Raw genomic sequence first — 16,845 nt, forward strand, 5'->3', positions numbered from 1 at the left:
TCAGCATACTATTATCAGCCATTTGTACAGCTGTCTGCTGAGAGGGTTATCCTAAGCAGATAGATTGATGGCTGTCTTCTGCTAATCCTCGGCTAATGGCACTAGATCCAGAGACAAAGTGTTCCCTTTATACGATTTGGCGTGATGTCACTGTGATGTGTAGACATCCATATCCATCCATGGCATAACTTTAGAAGAGGATAATCATCTGTATGTCTGAGGAAATGGACAAAGTCTCCAAAGCACTTTTACGTATGTATTTCACATTCACCCAGTCACACTCATTCACTTGAGGTAAAATTGTCCATTGATTGTCAATGGGAAATTGATGTTTGTGTAGTACAAAAATAGACACTAAACCGATTTGCTCAGACACTGACGTAAAATTATCTATTCATGTTTGTGTATAGGACGGAAATCTACACTAATAGCTGAATATAGGGGGGCATTCAGATTTTTGGGGGCATCAGAACTGTGTATGTGTAACCGTCAATTGGTAGCTCGCAGCCAATAAATAGTCAATAATGTCAGTAATGTCACATGAGATAGCCTATGTCCATATTTGGGCATAATCTGGACACTCACACTCACACAGACAAGCTTCAACTTTAAATAGACGATTATTGTAACCAAATATGGATTCTCCTTGCAGTCAGTGTGACTTAATAAGTGTGATGTAGCCGTGGTGGAGTTCATTGAACCGTGTTGAACATGATCAAGGATGTTTAAAAAGTTTGACGAGAAGGAAAACGTTTCCAACTGCATTCAGCTGAAGTCATCAGTTATCAAAGGGATCAAGAACCAGCTGTTGGAGCAGTTTCCCGAAATCGAGGCATGGCTCAACCAAATTATGCCAAAAAAGGACCCGGTCAAAATAGTGAGATGCCACGAACACATTGAAATCCTGACAGTGAACGGGGAGCTGCTTTTCTTCAGACAGAGGGAAGGACCGTTCTACCCAACTCTCAGACTGCTGCATAAATATCCATTCATACTTCCATACCAGCAAGTAGACAAAGGGGCCATCAAATTTGTCTTAAGTGGAGCCAACATTATGTGCCCGGGACTGACATCCCTGGGAGCTAAACTCCAGCCCGCCACTGTGGACAAGGTAGTTGGCATCACTGCGGAGGGCAAACAGCATGCACTCTGTGTTGGACTGATGAAGATGTCTGCGGAAAACATCGAGAAAGTCAACAAGGGAATCGGAATTGAGAATGTTCACTATCTTAATGATGGATTGTGGCACATGAAGATGTGTAATTGATGTGACAATAGTCTGAGTCTGTACATCTAATCTCAGGCACCGCTGGACCGATCAATGTGAAACTTTGCTCTCTGTGGTGTAGGCCAAGGATACGATTTGACTGTAATTGCCTTCATAAATTCCCTACAAAAGATGCCACAATTATGTGATTGCTTCAGTTTGTCGGCTGCTCTTGCTGACTGTGCTTCCTTGTCTGTGTGGCGTGCGTGAAAGACCCATGCAATGTGTACTACGTACTACACTGTTTTCCCCCCAAAAGTGGCCACGCACGAGTAGGGTGTTCCTCCAGAAATCCCGCAGCTAGGCCTCATCATCATCATCATTTTTCGACCGCGGTCGAGATCGTATATTTCACAATAACACGCCAGACTTCCCGGTCCGTCATTGCCATCCCCAGTTCTTGCTTACTGATGCCTGTGTCCCTAGCGAAGACATCAGGGAATCACCAGAGGTAGAAATCTCTGGTCTGCTTTGAGGCAGGACTCCAGAGAAGAAAGGAAGATATAACCTCATTGTCAGCTCTGTAGCAGTGGCAAACTGTGTTCTTCTGGATCGGACTAGTGAAGAAACACGGGGAAGGTTGCCGTATATTAGTCGATGAGTGGCTCTTCCAAGACAGATTTTGCGCTCTCATTAGAAGGCGGGTTTAAGTGCCATCCAACCGTTTCTCTAGTTTCTTTGAAAGTGGCCATAGAGTAGAATCGGCTCAACGGTCGTCCTAAATATTTTTACTTTTAACATCTTACTAAGCTGGGATGATCAGATCTTATGCATGTCATTACAGGCTGACCAGGCCATACCCTTCCTAGTTTTAAAGTCCTTTTGGGAAGAAGATATATATGAACCCAAATACTTGTAGTCATCAACCTGTTTCAGAGGAGTGTTGTTAAGTGTTTTTATAATGTGGTTATTGTTGGATTTGCATATATTTACGTATTCAGTTTTCGTCTCGTTGAGATAAAGACAAACACAGTTGGAGGCCTGCTCAAGAGACTGAAGGAGAGCCTGAGCGTATTCCAATGATGGACTGATAAGCGCAATGTCATCAGCGAAGTCAGTGTTGGTTAGGTATTTGGCAGGATGACGAGAGCTTCACCTAGGGTTTAGTTGGCAGCCCTTATCATTGATAGTATCAACTGACATACAAAGAACATAATCAACAACAATAATAAATAGAAACGGGGCAAGTGTGTTGCCTTGGAGAATGCCAGCAATGATGGTGTTTCTCCGTCAGGAGTAAGGATGATCGCTGAGGTATTTGTATATAGACCTTTTATGGCATTGATCATTTTGTCGGGGATACCATATAATTTAAGAATTTCAAACATTTTGGCTCTGTCCACTGAATCAAAAGCCTTTGAGAAATCAACAAAGACTAGTGCGAGATCGGTGTTGCAGAGCTGTGATTCCTCAATAACCCTACGTAAGCATAGGATTTGACTCAAAGTGGATCTACCACGTCTAAATCTGAAGCGGATAAGACGATTAAGGATGAGTTTGTTGTAAAGTTTTGCAGCAATTGGCATTCAGGAAATGCCTCTATAATTATTGGCTAATGAGAGTTCTCCTTTCTTAGGTGTTGGGATGATCTGGTTTTTATGCCATATACAGTAGTCGGTGCCTTGAATGTGTTGAAGGTATGATTGCAGAGATTGAGCAATAGATATTGGAACTGCTTATTTAAGCAATATATTCCAGACCAAAAGCTTTAGATGACTTAAATTGTTTGGTGGCTGCTATAACTTCAATGATGGTAAATGGGGATGTATTGATGTTCAGCGTCTCTGAAACCTGTACACTCGGAAGAGTGCAGTCTTCTGGAAGTTTGGCCTCCTTACCAAGAAGATTTTTTAAATGGTTAGACCAGTTTTCCATACGCTTTTTGGCTGACCCTTCCTTGATTCGGATGGTGGAGTTTGAATTCTTGCCCGGTTGTTTTCCATGCTAAATGGTGCTTCTTGCTGGAGTGTTGCTCTGAGAGATGGTCGATTTTGCCATTTATAAAGTTCACCTCAGCATCTAGGTAAGCATCGTCAAGTGCCTTTTTAGCCATTATTAGTTGGATTTTCTTGGCTTGTGGTGGTGATTTGTGGTAGGCTTGAGAGACTGACTTAAGATGTGTTCTTGCCTCGGAAGCTAAGGGGGAGGTACTAGATTTACTTTTGCCTCTACCCTCTACCCTAGGGCTGTATTTTACGTTTCTTAAGTACCAGGTCTAATTCCCTAACTTGAGTAAACTAAAGACCTGGAGGCGTGATCAATGCCATTTGACTATTCTGAGTGGCCAAAGAGCATTGATCACGCCTCCAGGTCTTTCGTTTACTCAAGTTAGGGAAATAAGACCTGGTACTTAAGACACGCAAAATACAGCCCTAGGCCTCATAGTGGGAGTAAAACAGTGTGGAAAAAACTTTTTTTTTTTTTTTTTTTTTACCAATCATCAGGACTAGAAAACCAAAAATAAGGTGTTGGTGGTATTCATTCTTGCCTCATCCCATTGCCAGAATGAGGTCATTGGCTGACATTGTCATCATTGAAGGTTTTGCCAGATGTAAATTAGGCTATTCATATTGGCCACATTCCATATGATTGTCATTGGCCAAAAAGATGAGTGATTCTTCCACTACTGGTTGAAACAAAGTAGGCCTATTCCTCATTCTTTTCACTGGTGTGCTGGATGGGGCTAGAATGGACTGTTATAATGCTAATCACATGATGTTTGCTGTAGACTCACAATGACATGAATTAACTGGGATGGTAATGATGTAAATATACAATACTTTGTGTATAACAATACAACACTAGGCTAGTGTTGACTCACAAATGAAAACACAACAATTGACAGTGAGATACAGGACACAACCAGATAATGATCACAACATCATTAAACTACATTACCACTGAAGTGTCCGTGAACCCTTTTGAGCAGTAGAGAACAAAACATGTTTTCCTCTGGTCCTGGGCACCCTCTTTCTTCAAAAATAAGAGTAGGTGGAGTGACACTGGGGTTCAATCCCACTCCTGCGCATCATTAGTTGATTTGATATTAAAAAAAAATCACACCCGTGTGAAGTGAGGGCCGCTAATATATTAAAGTCTAACTCATGTTGCTATAATTAGGTGATGTAATGGTGAGGTAAAACAAACGGTTACAAAACAAACATTCAATTATCTTTATTGTTAATGGCATTTAATGTTTGTGTTAGGGACAAGCTGACATAAATGTTCCCTTCATTGTCAATGGCATTATTAAAACAAACATTGAACTAAAAACAAACATTAAACCTGTATATAGGAGGGCTAGCCCCCCTCAATAATAAGCACACTTGTGACACTCGCAAAAACACACGCACGCACACACACACACAAACTTAGACTTCTTTCTAGAACCGAACATGTTCTTTCTATGGCATTGGCATCACTCAAGAACCAGTTTCGGTCGAGTTGACAACTATTGTAGTGTGTTCAAACAAAGAGATGCCGGGTCACTTTTAATGACAATAAGATGACAACAAGCCATGCATCCGTATGCACTACTTTACTGACTGAATTACATGTGAATGGTAAAGCTATTGGCCAAGATGTGCTGTATATCTCACACCCACCCAACAATGAATCAGGATGAAACACTGGTGATTTTTTTTTGCATAGATTATAGACTATTTGAAATCAACAAATCTATTTTACAGTAGGCCATATCCAAACGATTCTACTGTCTAACTCAGTGGTTCTCAAACTTTCATGTCAAGAACCCCCAAAAATGATAATTATATATTTGGCCACAAATATATAAATGAAAAATTACAAGGACCACAAGAAGAGAAGATTTGTATTAACAAATGCAAAATAAAAATATATAGATTTTTCAAATCTAGCAGATGTACACACACCGAGCGCAGCATATCTGCTATTTTTGAATAGCCAACCTATAAAATATGGATTGAATTGATTGTGATGCTATACTAACACATTTTGCTGTGGACCCTCTCAATTACCCCTGGGGGTCCCTGGACCCCACTGATCTGATGTCATACATCTCAGATCTGCAAACAGGTGTCTGTTTGTTTATGCTTATTTTATTGTCTGCCAATGTCTGTTTATATGGCATTGTTTGCTCTTCGTTTTTTAAGCTGTAGTGTACAGCACTTTGGTTGAGCTGGTCATGTTAAATACTATATAAATAAAGTTTGAGTTGAGTTGAGTTTTTTCTGTGTCCTCTGCTTTATTGTACAGTCTTGGGTCTTGGGGACTTGAATGAATGAATGAATATGCTAGTGCTAGAAAATAGTAAAAACATTGTGAAAAGAAAGCAGAAAAGAAATGCTTTGTCTTATGCCTTCTCTTATGGGAGTCTCAAAATCTTTTCGAATAGAGGTACTTTTTCCTCAATTGGCATGGAAGTGTGTGTGTGTGTGTGTGTGTGTGTGTGTGTGTGTGTGTGTGTGTGTGTGTGTGTGTGTGTGTGTGTGTGTGTGTGTGTGTGTGTGCGCTACTAGACCTACTAAACCTTACAGATATTTTTAATACCTGCCTAAAGGCTGTGAGAGAAGAGGCCCTGGCGAAGATACCACACCTATTTGCCAATGTACACATCCCACAACATGCACTGAGAGACATGACAAATAGAACTGTCCAGCTGGCCAGAAAATGGGTTGGCCTAAACTCACACTCCACACGAGACATACTCTTCCTTTCATAAGGCGAAGGGGGGCTGGGGGTCCCAAATGTAGAGTGGACTTATGCAGCAACACGGCTAAGCCACATACTACACATGCTCAATAATGATGATGGCACCGTCAGAGAAATGGCCAGGGCATCACTCCTACTGGACCTGCGCAGGAGGAAGGTAGGCTACCCCTGGCTGATGCAGACCAGAATAACTTCCTAGGCTTTAGGAGGAAAGACTCTGGGAAACTGGACTCACAAGCCAAGGGCTTCGGGGTCTGGTCTGATTGGCCAGATCTCAACGACCTTTGCCATCGGACAGGAGTCCAGCTAAAATGGGCAAAAAACAACGAAAATATGCCCATCTCTGATGGATTAAGTACAGTGGTAGTGAAGGCTACCCTCACCCACCAGGGTGCGGACACTAGACTACAGGAAGAAACGGCAAGAAGGGTTCTGCTTAGCACGAAACAGACTGAAGCCAAAGAACATTGGCGTGGCCTTCGACTGCAGGGAAAGTTGGCCTGTGTTGATTACAATTACAATTTACAATTTAGGCATTTAGCAGACGCTCTTAATCCAGAGCGACTTACATTTAAGCAAGAACAAAAGCATGGGAATACATCACATAAAAGCATTTATCATGAAACATGCGTAAGCTAAGAAGGTAACAGTGGAATATCTATATGATGAAACTATACATACACTATACATAATAAACTATACATATTCACTACTATGCTATACATATGTACTATGGCGTGCTATGACTATATACAATACAATTATAGTGCTGTCTACATAACATGATTAAAAAATGTACAAAAATGCTGCTATTGGGGAGGATGTTTTAAATCTGTCAATCTGGTATCCCGACACCCACACTCCACTCTGTATAAACCATCATGATTCTGAACAACACCTAGAATCCATCGCACACATAACAAATGGATGTAGTGCATACAAAAACTTGTATATTGCTTGCCACGACCGGAGTGTTACCAGATTGGTTTAGCTGTGCATGCGATGTCTTTGCTAACATCCCGAATACACCTGATGTTGTCTTTGTTGACACCAGTCACAAGGAGGTCCTGATTCTGGAGGTGGGCTGTGTCTTTGATTTGTACATGGACCAGGCATTCCAAGATAAATATTCTAAGTATCAACCATTACTTGGAAGTATAACAAACTTGGGGTATCGCTGTAGATTTGCCATACTGATATTTGGAAGCCTGGGCCATGTGCATAAACTGACCATGAGTGGCCTAAGAATAGCTGGCATGACAAAAAGCAAAGCCAAACAACTTGCCAAATACTGTTCTGTTTCGGCTGTTATAGGCTGTTTGTCTGTGTGGAGAAGGAGGTGCCATGTGTATCCTTAAGTGAACACGAACTGTCAACCCCGTTATAATTTGTGGATTCAAATAAATAAATTGAAATGTGTGTGTGTGTGTGGTCATGTCCATCCTCAAAGCTGGGAGAAGATTGTGTGTTGCAAGTCAGAGAAAATAGTGTATGCGTTGAATGCTAATTGAATTATTCTACTTCACAACTTAATTTCTGTTTCAGATACATTTATAATACATTTATAAAAACACATATACAATCCTCAATCTGCTATTTGGTTTGGTTTAACTTATACAATATGATTTGATAACCGATATGATTGTATTTTAGGTAGTAGTTTAACCTATGCATTAGGCTACTGCTGGTAGAGAAGTATTGTTCTTTGCACGAAATGCAACAGTCTGTCTCTGTCTATTGTTGTTGTGTTCCCACCCCCCACTCTGATTGGACCATCAGACCCCCTCTGTGAGTATTTAGCAGGGCTCTGTTTTGTTTGTTGTCACTTTAATGTGTGTTTATTGTTGTTAAGAGCTGAACTTCTCTCTTCTGGACTTGGTTATCACTTATCAGGTATGTAAAAAACTTTTTTCAGGTATGTAATTGAATTTTTCTGGCTAATAAACCAGACTCAAATCAGGCAGGCTTTTTTCCCCCAGTGTGGATGTGTCCTTAGTATGGTGAAGGGGTGTTGTATGTGCCTCAAACAGTAAAGGGAAACAAACGTGCTGTCATCTGGAGAGGGACAAATGGCTGGCAAGCCCTCTTTTATAGGGTTCCAGGAGCACTGGCCAGGTGCTCCTAATGCACCTAACGAGGAGTCTCAAGTGGGAGAAATACACACAGGGCAGTACACCATATAGACAGCATAGGCCCTACAGGCCAGGCCAAGGGGCTGTGACAGTAGCTTGCTACAAATGTAGCATGAAAGTTTATTAAGTTTAAGAAAACTACAACTGCTAGCGCCACTGCTGCTCAAAATGCTAACACTGTTGTTTCCTCTACTACTAGAACTCTTGCTGACAACATGGCTTCCTGTGTGACTCAGAGTCGGAAGGAAGAGGAGCTCACCTGTCCTGTGTGCCGTGACATCTTTAAATATCCAGTTCTCCTGTCATGCAGCCACAGCCTCTGTGAAGCCTGTCTGCAGCAATGCTGGACAGGAAAACCAACCAAGGACTGTCCTGTTTGCAAAACCAGCTGCTCCCATGAGAAACCTCCCATCAACTTAGCACTGAGGAACCTGTGTGAGAACTTCTTAGAGGAGAGAAATCACAGATCTTTGTCAGCAAGGCCTGAGGCTGTCTGCACTCTGCATGGGGAGAAACTCAGGCTGTTCTGTTTGGATGACGAAGATCTGGCATGTCTTGTGTGTCGAGATTCTGAAAAACATGCCGGACACAAGTTCAGACCCATCGACGAAGCTGCACAATTTTGCAAAAAGGACTTCCAGAAATTCCTGAAACTCTTAAAGGAGAAACTGAAGACCTTTAATGAAGTTAAAGCAAACTATGATCACACAGCCGGACACATTATGGCCCAGGCCTGGCAAACAGAGCTGCACATTAGGAAAGAGTTCACAAAGCTTCACAAGTTCCTACAACAGGAAGAGGACACCAGAATCTCTGCACTGAGGGAGGAAGAGGGGCAAAAGAGAGAGATGATAAGGGAGAAGATTGATGGGCTGAACAGAGAGATGGTGACTTTTTCCAATGCCATCAGATATATCGAGACAGATGACATCTCATGCCTGCAAAACTACAAGACCATAGTAGAAAGAGTCCAGTGCACACCTCCGGATCCACGGCTGGTCTCAGGAGCACTAGTAGATGTGGCCAAACACCTGGGAAACCTGACCTTCAGAGTCTGGGACAAGATGAAGGACATTGTCTCGTACACTCCTGTGATCCTTGACCCCAACACCCAGAATAAAGAAATCAAGCTGTCTGATGATCTGACCAGTTTGATATACGATGAAAGTGGATATGAACGTAAAGATCTTCCCAACAACCCAGAGAGGTTTGAGAACATTCTTGTCATGGGTTCTGAGGGCTATAACTCAGGGACTCACAGCTGGGAGGTTGAGGTTGGAGAGATCACGTCCTGGGAGGTGGGTGTGTCTATCCCGAGGACGGGAGGACAAAGAGGTATCTGCTGTTTAGCATACGCATATGGAGAGTACCAAGTGGAGTCCCCAGCTCCAACAATGACTGTTGTTGTCGGAAGAGACTCCTCGCTGAAACTCAGGAAGGTCAGAGTCCAGCTGGACTGGAACGGAGGAAAGCTGTCCTTCTACGACGCTGATTCTAACACACACCTACACACCACCACACATGCTTTCACTGAGAGACTCTTTCCATTCTTCGGTCACACTTCTGACCTCGAAGTCCCTCTGAAGGTGTTACCTAGTAAGGTGTGTGTCACTCTGGAACACTGCAGTTAGATGCAGTGGTGGAGTGTTCAACACCAATTATCAGGGTTTAGATGCATGGGAGCACCTCTACACACCTCACCAAATATGGTCAATGTGTTGCTTTTTAAGGGGGTAGATATATTCCTACTAAGCTAATAACCATGACTTGTGTGTGTATGCTATGTGTCATGGTTATTAGCTAAAAATTATTCATCAATCTTTCTTTTTATTACATTATGTATCTTCCCCCCATATTTTTTTTATATTGATTATATCGATATGTTTTATTTGTATCATTTTACTTGTGTCAATAAATTCTTTGTACCTTATCGAATACTTTTTTGTCTGCTTTGGGATCATCTACATAATGATATAGTAGCATAAAACCATATATAGTTACAGTACACATGCCAAGTGTTGGACTAGTGCTAATTAAAAAATATATATAATGAAAACTATACTCAAAATGTAAATGGATGAAATAGGAGTTGTTCAAAGAAGCAAAAAAATACAGTAACATGAAAGTAATTCTCTACAAGGTTATTATGTTTTATTTTCATAAAAAAAAAAAATGTTTTTCCTATATTACGAGTAAGACGCCCTGAGGGCGAGAAACAACCTCGCCCAGAAGTGCGAGGTCGCGTGCACACATCCACCTAGGTGGCGGCAGACTGCTGTGTGAGTGCTGGTGCTTTGGGATGGGGATCAGATCAACATATTATGGAATAAATTCTGTACTGGCCATATATGGAGCGTGTCTTGAGTGTACATGGTCAGATCAACATATGGAATGTCAGAACAGGTCAGCTTCAAATATGGAGATCTAAGGGTTGCAGCGGCGGGAGTGTCTTGTGCGTACAGGGATTGATGATGTCTGGCCATATAGAGCACCGAAGTCCTGACGTAACTCGCTTAACCCTTCGATTCCCCTGGTTCGCGGAAGTAATTTCGCTATGGAGAATAACATGGGCTCATCTTAAAATCGTAAAATAAACAAGCTGTCTTGGCGTTATTGTCATGGAAGTGTCTCTGTATCGTTTGCAACAGTCAGTCACTGATACAATCTGTTTCTAGCGAAAATGTAACTAAGCAGTAACATTAACGTTTTCTCTCAATCAGTTGATTCTTAATATCCATATGAGTGAAACGGCCGGGGTGACATGTTTATTTTTCAAACACAGTTCTTATATGCGACATTCACTGAAAGTAGCAGATCTACAAGCTCACAATGTGTCATAGCACAAAACGTGTATTTTCAACAAAAAGATTTGGCGTAGAGGGAAAAAGTAGTGTATTCGACCAAGTCTCCCAGGGAAGACACTGGTTGATGAAGTTACGGGTGGTAAGTATTAACATCACTCAAGAACCAGTTTCGGTTCCAGTTGGAAAGTCTAGTTTTCTGGTGTGTTCAGACCATAGACTGTAAAGAAATATGGACAAAGCGTTCCCCGGGTCTAACATGAACGTAAAATGAAGCCTGTCAGTCCTTGAATTGTAAATCGCCATCTTTCTAGATCCGTTTGGGCCCAGCTGGCCCATTGGCTGGCCCAGACAACGAGGCGGGACTTCCCCCCTTCTTCTTAGTTGGTTTTTATTTTGACTCGAGTGGGTGGGGAATCCCGATCATAGACTGTAACGGTAGCCATGCCCATCAGAACATACGCGACTTTATGGTCATTTTTTTAATAAATGGGACCATCATTTTCCAAAAAGAATATTATGACATTAGAAATGAGACTTTAAACTAGTGACTGGAAGCAGAAAGTATTCATGACCATGTTTATTAAGGTAATACAGTCTAGGTGAAGTTGGGCCCAAATACATGGACTTCTATGGGGCTATGGGTTTTTTTGGGCCCAATGACAGCGCCACAACAGGCCATTATACTATATATATATATTTCAGGAAATCCCGATTTCCTTATGGCTTCACAAAATATCTGTCTGACTGCCCCCCTGGTTCAGACAAAGCGAAAGCAATGAGTCACTTTTAATGACACGACAACAAGCCACCATCCATAGGCCTATGCATTACTTTACTACATTGACCTACTTACTTTACATGTGAATGGTAAATCTATTGGCCAACACTTTCACTCACACCTTCGCAACAGACTGATGTATGCTTGTTGTATACAAAGGGTGTGATACTCCAATGAGAGTCACATGGTTTGACACATTTGTGTTGTATGAGGGGGAGGGGGGCAGTCGAAACACAGCCGAAAGCCATACAACAGCTTGTAGTCCAAAATGTTGTATCAAACCATGTGACTTCCATTGGAAATGCATTGGGGCGGCCATGACACTTACATCTTGATTACATCTAACATGCATCAATGTTGTTTGCTAGATCGAAAGGTGTGAGTGCAGAGGCCTATGTCTCACACTCTCACTCACACCTTTCGATCTAGCATGGAAAGGTGTGAGTGAGAGGCCTACCCAACAATGAATCACCATCACCAGTGGTGGAAAAAGTACTCAAATGTTTTACTTAAGTAAAAGTATCAATACTGCAATGTAGAACTACTCCGTTACAAGTAAAAGTGCCAAAATTATCGGCATCAAAATGTACTTTAAGTACTAAAAGTAAAAGTACTCCGCAGAATGTCCCATTTCACAAGTTCAACGTGTGTACAAAATCGTTTGAAAATAGCCGATCTACAAGTGTCTACAATGCGTCGGATCGTGAGTCGGGACACATTGTGAGCTTCTAGATCTGCTATTTTAAAATGGCCAAAATGTATAGGGCTGACTTGTTTATTGTATGTTTTCTAATCCAAAAAGCAATATCTACAAAGTAACTAGTAACTAAAGATTTCAAATAAATGTAGTGGAGTAAAAGTACAATATTTTGATCTGAGATGTAGTGGAAGTATTGGAAATAAAAAATACTAAAAGTACAAATACCTCAAAATATTGCTTCTAACAGCTAGAACAGGTATAGAGGTTGTGTCTCATATGGTTGTTGACCACCAAACATAAATACATAGATGTATTTATAATCCAGTAGAAAGCCCAGTTCTTTGCACACTTCTGTTCATTAATTGTTGGTCTGCCCCCCCCCCCCCTCACCCCCACACACTCTCTCTGATTGGTCCATCATACCACCCTCTCTGTGACTGTGAGTATTTAGCAGAGCTGTTTTGTTGTGTGTCACTCTGTGTTGTGTTGTTGTTAAGAGCTGAACTCCTCTCCTCTGTTGTGACGTCATCTCAGCATCATGGATGACTTCGAAGGAATGGTGTTAGCGATGCTCTGTGTTTGGTTGTATCTCAGACATAAGATTCTCAGTTTTTGGTTGTATCTCAAACAACAGAGAGACCATGACTATAGCGGCAGGCTGAGGGAAATTAGACAAAGGAATGAAGAAAATGAGAGGACAATTTTGGAACGCCTATGTCACCTAGATGAGGAGTCGGAGGAAGAGGAGAACAGCTACAACGTTGATTTGGTGAGTTAACCTGTAGCTGACGCCAGCATGTGTTTAATGTCACCATCACAATATGAGTGGTATAAAGTATTTAATGAGCTTTGGACTACCACAAATGTAAATCTTGTGTATGTCCTGTGTATTTCAGGTAACCTTGACGCCAGCACCAGCCACACACACATCAGCACCGGATCCAAAGCAGACACAGCACAGGATCAATGGTATAGGTAACTATTTTTGTTGTTGTTCTGTTGAGTGATGTAGTTCACAGTCTACTACTGGTGAGAGTGCAGGTAGGCAATGTGCCCAGACCTGTAGATTGTTAGGGCCCTACTGGTGAGAGTGCAGGTATAGGCAATGTGCCCTGCCCTGTAGATTGTTAGGGCCCTAGTGTAGGTAGTGCAGGTTGGCAATGTGCCCTGCCCTGTAGATTGTTAGGGCCCTAGTGTAGGTAGTGCAGGTTGGCAATGTGCCCAGCTCTGTAGATTGTTAGGGCCCTAGTGTAGGCCCCTGAGGAGCACTGTTCAATTGGTTAACCCTTTGTTTTTCCATTATTGTCCAGGGACGAGGAAAGGACTACTGGAAGATGATCTTGTGAGCGTCTACAGGGAGAGGCATGCGATTTTTGCAGAGCAACGCGCGCAGCGCCGGGAAGATCGTCGGAAGTTAGTCCAGATGGCCTTTGATGCTGCACAAAAAAGAAAAAATCAGACTTTTGCCTTGAGGATGAACGAGATCGCACAAAACACTGATTTTATTGATGGCTTCCCGTACACGTTGAATCAGCTTTTGCACATCACGGGTGGCTGGTCTGCACAGCATAGTGACATTGTACTCTAGTAGTATGTCGTTTGTCATCATAGCATAGGTAGTCAACAAACTTTTGTCATAGTTTACTTTTTAACACTACCACCACATATCCACATTTGATACCTTTTGGATTCCTGGGACGAATTTACACTGTAAAATCCCCAGTGCTTATACATCATCATCATCATCATACTATAATCATACTATAATTCTGACAATGTCTGTCTGAATGTGTGTGTGTCTGTCAGAAACACCGCCGTATCTCCTCACTGCCTGCACCAATCACTCCCACTTTTCACACAGGCATTGACCATAATAATATGGAGGTCTTACACATTAATGATTAATAATGAATTTATTAGTGAATAAAAAATGCGAAAACGCACCCAGGGCGCAGTACCCCCTGCGGCCACAAGAGGGGGGGGGCAATATCTCACAACGGGTAAAAGGGCTAGTTTATACAAATTACACAATATTGAGTGTATGTTATGAACGTGTAGTTCAGTACAATTTTCTTTGACGTTTGTACGTTTATGGTTTTATTTGTATATACTGTATATTTTGCACAGGATATTGCATGTTTTATTTGTAGACTACATGATTTGTTTTGTATAGTTTTATTTGCATCAATAAATTCTTTGAACCTTATAGAATAATTCAAGGTTTGTTTTGTCTGCATTGGGATATACTGTACATACTGGTTTATTCAACACAATAATAAATGCTATTGATATAGCACCATAAAGCATAAATTGATAACATAATATAATATATAAAGTTACAGTAGTACAAAATATACATATATATAAAATATACAAGAGTTATTTTAATTTTTAATTTTATTTGCACAACAGGATGACAGTTCGGTTCCAGTTGGTACTATTTCCCTGGTTTGTACAGACAAAATAATGTCAACTAGACAAACCCATACCTCAACTCAGAATCAATCATTTGGCGGAATCCTAAATTGCATATTAATAAACCTCTATTTTTATTGAAGGAATGGGTTAATAAAGGAATTCTTACATTGGGCCACTTATACAAAGAAGATTCTCTCAAATTGTTTGATGATCTTCGTTATATAATTTGGCCTTCCCAGATCTACATATATTCTGGCAATATTTGCAATTGAGGCACTTACTATGTGGAGTATTTGGTTCACCCAGAACTCTGCCTCAATATTCTGAGTTGTTGGATGGCACCACCATGGTGTTTTGTACAGACCTCATTTTACTGTTCTAATATCTTTATGGAAAACTGTGTCCTTCCATGCGCCAGAAGCATACCTCCCAGCAGTTTTTACTTGTGCTTTCGTTTCAAATGTACCCATTCTACATACTGTGAAATAACAGAAATCCCAATGTGGTGTGAGTGCAACATACTTTTTGAGTAAGAGAGAAAACTCTTTTTGTCTTCTTTTTTCCCTCTTGGATAAATTGTATGTTACTATTACCAAGGACCTTGCATTGTTTTACTTTTATTTTATTTTATTTATTGTATTGTTTGTATTATATTGTATTCTTTCTGTATAGATTTGTATTGTACTGTATTGAATTTATCTTTTGTCTCATTTGTTGTCTATTTGTATGTCTGAAGCATAGTATAATTTTCGTTTATCTCCTTTTTTGTGTAAAATCTAAAAAATAATATATAATATAAATAATTCTCACTACTACTGTCTAGCTGATTTGTATAAATGTCACTACACTACTTTATGAAACCTCAAAACTTGTCCAGGAGGCTAATGCTTTGCTGAAACAAAACAGTTGAGCTACATGAGAATGAGGGAACAGCTAGAGGTCACCATGGCTCATAATGTCTCATATTGTTGTTGGCTACCAAAGATAAATACTATAGATTTAATTTATTATTTTATTTATAACCCAGAAAGACCAGTTCTTTACTAAATGCAAAGTGCAAACCAACAATAGACAGAAACTGTACTGGACAGCCCGTCCAGTACAGTTTCTGTCTATTGTTGGTGTGTCCCACCCATACTCTGATTGGACCATCAGATCCCCTCGGCAAGTATTTAGCAGTGCTCTGTTTTTTGTGTTACTTAAATGTGTGTTGTTGTTAAGAGCTGAACTCCTCTCCTCTGTTTTGACGTCATCTCAACACAGCAACATGGATGACTTTGAAGGAATGGTGTTAGTGATGCTCTGTGTTTGGTTGTATCTCAGACATAAGATTCTCTGTTTTTGGTTGTATCTCAAGCAACAGAGAGACCTTGACTACAGCGGCAGGCTGAGGAAGATTAGACAAAGGAACGAAGAAAAGGAGAGGACAATTTTGGAACGCCTATGTCACCTAGATGAGGAGTCGGAGGAAGAGGAGGACAGCTACTACATTGATTTGGTGAGTTAACCTGTACTTGACATCAGCATGTGTTTAATATCACGATCACTGGTCCATAGGGCCTGGCAAAAGAACCCAAAAGGGCATATCAACACGCGTGTCACTTAATTGATATAGCGATATAGCACACTAGTACTTTTGACTGCTACAAACTGTCAAATCTCAGTAATGACTACTTGTGCATGATACGGCAGTGGTGCCAGATTACATACATGTATACATAGGAGCATTACCTTTAATCCTCCCAACACTAAAACATATCGTCATTACGTCACCATCGAAAACCAATTACACTCTGGCATTGGGTCCTTTAATCCACATCTTTATTACGTCATCATTGAGAGCTAGTTATACATATACTATGTATATGTATATGTTGCTGGGACGGTTCATACGCATCAAAATTGGCGGGACGGCTGGGACGGTGCATACGAGTCCCGGGCGAAACTAGTACTTGCGCGCTCTGCTTGCGCAAGTAATGACGCCCGTGGTCCTTCTACAGATTGACAGTGGATCACAGGGTTTGTGACGGAGCTTATAAACAGTGACTCTTCTGTGC

At 41.1% G+C, this 16,845-nt stretch overlaps 1 protein-coding gene across 1 annotated transcript; it reads left to right on the forward strand.

Annotated features, from left to right (window-relative positions):
• Positions 1-721: 721 nt before the first annotated feature.
• Positions 722-1,267, forward strand: LOC310862896 (malignant T-cell-amplified sequence 1-like; the record flags this gene model as incomplete). The annotated part of the gene is made up of 1 exon (XM_083771017.1): positions 722-1,267. The coding sequence occupies one exon, from the start codon at positions 722-724 to the stop codon at positions 1,265-1,267; it is 546 nt and encodes a 181-aa protein (XP_083627143.1).
• Between the last annotated feature and the right edge of the window lie 15,578 nt (positions 1,268-16,845).

This window comes from Protomyctophum parallelum (assembly GCF_964188405.1).
Source record: "Protomyctophum parallelum genome assembly, chromosome: 8".
In the NCBI taxonomy this organism is placed as follows: domain Eukaryota; kingdom Metazoa; phylum Chordata; class Actinopteri; order Myctophiformes; family Myctophidae; genus Protomyctophum; species Protomyctophum parallelum.